General features: G+C 33.1%; 1 protein-coding gene across 3 annotated transcripts; it reads left to right on the top strand.

Annotated features, from left to right (window-relative positions):
* The first annotated feature begins 327 nt into the window (after positions 1-327).
* LOC124920621 lies at positions 328-4,342 on the top strand. 3 transcript variants are annotated; one of them, XM_047461147.1, is made up of 6 exons: positions 328-481; positions 1,361-1,818; positions 2,042-3,479; positions 3,577-3,695; positions 3,771-3,886; positions 4,068-4,342. In XM_047461147.1, exons 2-6 carry the CDS (start codon positions 1,371-1,373, stop codon positions 4,173-4,175), a joined length of 2,229 nt encoding a protein of 742 aa, XP_047317103.1. In that variant the 5' UTR covers positions 328-481; positions 1,361-1,370; the 3' UTR covers positions 4,176-4,342. The 3 variants fall into 3 exon arrangements, with proteins under 3 accessions (XP_047317103.1, XP_047317104.1, XP_047317102.1); XM_047461148.1 differs by lacking the exon at positions 328-481 and having other exon boundaries at positions 1,296-1,818; positions 2,045-3,479; XM_047461146.1 differs by lacking the exon at positions 328-481 and having other exon boundaries at positions 1,297-1,818.
* The last annotated feature ends 1,562 nt before the right edge of the window (positions 4,343-5,904 follow it).

The following is a 5,904-nucleotide window of genomic DNA, read 5'->3' on the forward strand; positions in this document are numbered from 1 at the left end:
AATCGAAGAACTTTTAACAACGAAAGTAAGCCGTTAAAATTATGCATAATGCCATTAGATTAGACGATATCGAAGATTAGATTCAGAAAACCTGTAAAGATCTTATTACTCTTCTTAAAAAAAAATTGAGTTAATTAATTATTTTAATGGATTCAATTTTTACCTAACCGATAATTTTTATTAATGAATAATTTAAAAATAAAAAACATATAAGGAAGGCGGTGCTGGATTTGGGTTGGTTATCCACGTGGAATATTCTTAGCCACTATTACACAGACGAAACTGTAACACGTCTATGGCAGGCAAATATACAACACCGAATTCTTCCTCCTTCTCTCTCTCCTCCTCCATTGATCCTTTAGCTCGGAGATACCTCGCAGACTCACTTCAGAAACTATATATATTGGATGCGCTGAAGCTGCTCCTCTATCAATGGATAAACTTCACTTCAACTTGTTTCCACTACTTGGACACTAATAACGTATGTTCTTCTTCTCTTCTTCTTTTTCAACTCGTTAACCTAATTTCTATCTATGTTTTCATCCTAATTTGTTGATTTTCATCAAAATTTACTCGAATATAGTATATCTGTGTTTGAAGCAGTTTCAATCAGTCTTTAACTTAAGGTTTGTGGCTTAGCTTTGTCATCGCGAATGAAGAATTACTTTACACTATTACAAGTTAGCAGCTCTAGTGTTCAATTACCATTTTGGAGATGTTCAGAGTCTGATCTCGATTTTGATTTTATTAACCTTTAATTAACTAATTTGTCACGTCACATCATTACTTGCTTACACTTGATTCAATTAATTGAATCGATAGATACGATATCCATGAAGCGTATGCTGTTTCATGTTTTGATGCTTCAGGAATAAATCATTAATAGTTTCTTTCTATCTATGATTACGAGATCGATATGATTATAACAGAGTTGAAATTTGGATATCGTTAGATTTGTTTCTACAGTTTGGCTCTTCTGCTAAATCTCAATCATTGAATCGAATGTATCTCATTGAACCGACTCTCTTTGTTCCATCCTGGTGTTCAATGTTTTCATTCATTGAAGCACTTGAGAATGTCTTCATCTGAAAATTATTACCAATTTTAGTGGTTTGGGAAGTTCAAATATAACCTAGTTTTTCCATCGCCTGTCTCTCCATATATTTACTCTTTCGCGTGTTAATCGGGTGCTTATGTGTGGCCTCTCTTTTTTTCTATAAATTCACATGGAAACAGTCTTCTTCTGTCAAGTGTAGCCTATGACCTTTCTTCTGATAGAACAAGCTATAGGATTGAATGCTTATGGATGGATTTAAAATTAATTTTCAGGACACTTTGTATCGAAAAAACTGATGTCCAGCTGATCATGAATGGGCGAGAATGATTTGCAACCATTAACTGACTTAGAACTTGCTTTGGGAGCTTCTAATCAGCGCATTCGGACTGGATCGAGGATCGAGTCTGGTGCAGGTGTAAATGCAGCAGCTTCAAGGTTAAACATGACATTTGTAGCATCTGATCCCTTATCTGAGATAGTGTGGTCTCCTCATAAAGGTTTGAGTCTCAAGTACACTGATTCTAGATTTTCTGATCAGAGACCCCATAACTTCTGGGATGTGGGGCCGAGCAACATGATTCTTTCCCCATCACAAAGAAATTCACAAAGAAATTCACCGAGTAGAACTACTTATATGAATCCTATCATTGAGGAAAACATTACTATTTCTCAAACCAGAGAGCAAACACGATTTGCAAAGTCGCATGGAGGCAGTACAAGCATGAATCCAGCAACTGATCCTAGTTGCAGCCCTCAATGTGGTAACTCACCTTCTTATTGAAAATAAACTTACAAATTGTGTTCTTGCTTGTGTAATCCGTGAATGTATATTTCTTTCCTTTTTCTAATATATAAAATTTCACCTTTTTGAGAAAAAAAGAAAAAGGAAAGTGAACTTGCAAATTGCCAGTAAATGTTTGAAATTGTTGTCTGCCTATTCTCCAATAATATTTTGTAATCTTAGGAATTGGTGGCTTTTTCTAGCAGGTAGAGAATATGGAAGGGAAGTTGGCTTAAAGTTATGCTCGACCAGTGAGCCCCGGCAAGAGTTGTTATCAAATAGTACGTCTTTATCTGGAAAAGACAAAGCCAATCCAGAAAACAGCACTCCTATGGTTAACCAGGAATTCACTGCCGAAAGTGGTTTATGGACTCTGAAGGACAAAATTGATTCAGGAAAGAAGGAATTATCCCCTCCTGATACAAGAAACAAAGGCAAAGAGAAAGCCTTGTCCGTTGGAGACTTCAACGACAGGATGTTGCAAGATGAGAATGATAGTCACGATAGTGTTGAGAGTTGTAATAGTGCTGGTCTTTTGTCTAAAGGGAAAAAGAAGTGGATCTTTGAACACCAAGATATTGTTGAGAGTAAACGGGCCAAAAGAGATATCCATGAGAGCCCTGCTTCGTCTTCTTTTCCCAGACAGGACAGTTCTTTCATGAACTGGATATCAAACGTTGTGAAGGGTCTATCCAAATCCGATGAAGCCGATGCTCTCCCTCCTGCTCTCCCTCTTTCTCTCGTCAACACTGATACCAGAATTGGAAACTATGACCAACAGATCATTGTAAGCACAAAAGATCTGCCAGAAAGTAGGATTGCAGGGTTTCAGACGATGTTTCAGTCAATATATTGTGCAAATCCCAAGGATAACAAAAAGGGTGAATCTAATGGTGAAGAAGAGGCAGACAGGTCAAAAGAACTCGTGCAAGTTGACAATTCTCATAAGTCGTCTTCTTTATTAAAGAGGAAGTTTACAGAGTCCACATCTGAAGTTGGTGAAGCTCCTTTCAATTCAGAGAAAGCAAATATTAACATGATAAGTGGGATTGCTCACAAATCCGAACCTTTGGCGAATTTGTGGATCACTCGATTTTCTCATAAAGCTGCAAATGTTTTGACTCCTAAATTAGATCATCAAGGTCAAAGAGCAGAGAAGGAACTTGAATGTCCTCCTGATCAAATGAAGCCAATTATCGGTCCTCCTGTTGATCAGTTAAAATTGGAACAAGTGGTGGATAACCTTGGTGATGATGATGATAAATTTGTTCATCATTTTAGCAATGCTCCGTCTTCACCAAAAGTTAATTCCGAGGCCATTGCCTCCATATTCGCAAGGAGATTGGTTGCCATCAAACACTTTATTCCTCTGGATGCAGAGAAAGAAGAGTCTGCTGTAGAGATTAACAGCAACAACAACACCGGGAAACAACCTATAGTCGATTCTCCTGTTCTCATAAACCCTACTCTGGACTGGAAAATCTCATCAGAAAAGAGAGAATCCAGCTCAGATGAACGTCAAAAGCTAGTTTCTTGTTCCGGGGATGATGTGTTGGAACCCTTGAGGAAGCATGCAAATGTGCCGATAGGAGTGTTTGAGTTCATAAAGAAACTCCGATTGACTCGTATGGATATATTGAAGTAAGTTTCTGAATTTATTCCTTTTGATTCTGAAATTGTGTAGCCTGTTCTATTTAGTGAGAGTTTGATTTTACAAATCGTATTGTATCCCTTTCAGGTGGATAAATTCTGGAAAATCACTTTCGAAACTGAATGGGTATTTTATGCGAGTTCGGCTTGGGAAAAAGGAAGGAGAAGTAGTAGGAGGAACTAGCTATCAAGTGGCTTGCATTTCTGGTATGTTTCCATGAGCATAATACTAAGAATTGTTTTCTTTTAAGTTTGAATTTGCAAATAATAAATTGTTTATAGGGGAGCAAAAAGAATGTGTTGAAGAAGGATCCAAAGTTTCTATTTCTGTTGTTGTTGTTGGAGGGGTAAGATGCTCGGTTGAAAGCCAATATATCTCCAACAAAGGTTTTCTTGAGGTAAAAAAAAACTCAATAAATTGATGGAAGTTAAGTTTAGTTTTTGAACATAATCTCATCCAATATGTTTGTTTGTTATTCTCTTCTCGCATTTGGGTAGTGTAGATCCAACCAATTGAGATTTCATTATTTCATAATAGTAAATCAATGATTTGGTGTTTGTTTGTTTGTTTATTCACAGGATGAATTGATGGTGTGGTGGTTTTCGACTGTGAAAAGCAAGAACATCTTAATAGCAAAAGACAAGTTGCAGATTAAGCTAGAAGAAAGAGAGAGGCTTGGGATTTAAATTTTATATATTAACTCGAGTTTTTATTTAAAAGAAAAAAAAGGCTTTTTATTTCATTTCAGTTAATTTCAGTTGAACTATTTAATGTTTTTGTATGATCACATATTTACTTCATAAAATGTTTTTGTATAATAACATATTTACTTCATAAACAAAGTTTTGCTATATATAGTTAAAGTGTGATGTTTTATTCATGTAGTTTGTTCAGTTAATTTTTAATTTTTTGTTTTGGTCTAGTGGGAGTGAGATTATATAACAAAATTATAATTTTGTACTATTTTAGAAAATTAAATTAAAAATAATTCTTGATAAATAAATAAACTTTATAGGGTAATAAAAAGTTATTGACAAAATTGTTGCTATTTATTAATAAAAATGTTTTAATTTGCTTGTGGGTTTATTTTGAAAATTCAATAGATATATTGTTGTGTTAAATGTTCACATGAATCCTTCAACTATAGAGCTTCTTCAACTATCAAAATGCTCTATCGTGAATTTTTTCCTTCACTATCACTGAGTACGACGTGGATATTTTAACTACTGAGCACGACATTGAGCTATCATAATTGACAAGAACCAGTTCCGAGTTTTGGCTGTCCCAACTTAAAAAGAACGTGAATTTTAACTGCTAAAAAAATAATAAAAGATATAAGTTTGAGTGAGAATATAACCCTGACTAAATAATAAACTTATGTTTTCATCATAAACCATTAAAATAAAATAAATTTTTTAATAAATAAAAAATACTATTTAAAACCCTGAAATTGCTGTTGGACAGCCTAAGAAGAGGATGTTCAAGAAGTTCAGCTACAGAGGTGTTGATTTAGATGCGATACTTGATATGTCAACTAATGAGTTAGTCGAGCACTTCAATGCTGGGTGGACTTATTCCGGGCCGACCCAGAATAAGGTTAAACGATTTAAAGTGTGATATATATATAAAATAATATAATATATAACAGGTAATATAATAAAACATGAAAAATGTTCAACAAAATATTTTGGATTCAAGTTTGCCTCAAATTATTATTAATAATTCAACTATAATTTAATATATATATATATATATATATATATATATATATATATATATATATAAACATTTATATATCAATAGAAGTCATACATTAAATAATATAATTTATTATAATTTTTAATCAACATTTAATTTTTTGTTTTGGTCCAGTGGGAGTGAGATTGTATAACAAAATTATAATTTTGTACTATTTTAGAAAAATTAAATTAAAAATAATTCTTGATAAATAAATAAACTTTATAGGGTAATAAAAAGTTATTGATAAAATTGTTGCCAATTTATTAATAAAAATGTTTTAGTTTGCTTGTGGGTTTATTTTGAAAATTCAATAGATATATCATTATCTATTATTGTGTTAAATGTCTAGGCGAATCTTTCAACTATAGAGCTTCTTCAACTATCAAAGTGTTCTACCACGGCGTGAATCTTTTCCTTCACTATCACTGAGTACGACGTGGATACTTTAACTATTGATCACGACATGGAGCTATCATAATTGACAGAGCCAGTCCCAAGTTTTGGCTGTCCCAATTTAAAAAAACGTGAATTTTAACCGATAAAAAAATAATAAAAGATATAAGTTTAAGTGAGAATATAACTCTGACTAAATAATAAACTTATGTTTTCATCGTATAACATTAAAATAAAATAAATCTTTTAATAAATAAAAAATACTATTTAAAACCCTAAAAT

Source organism: Impatiens glandulifera, chromosome 1, assembly GCF_907164915.1.
Source record: "Impatiens glandulifera chromosome 1, dImpGla2.1, whole genome shotgun sequence".
Lineage (NCBI taxonomy): Eukaryota > Viridiplantae > Streptophyta > Magnoliopsida > Ericales > Balsaminaceae > Impatiens > Impatiens glandulifera.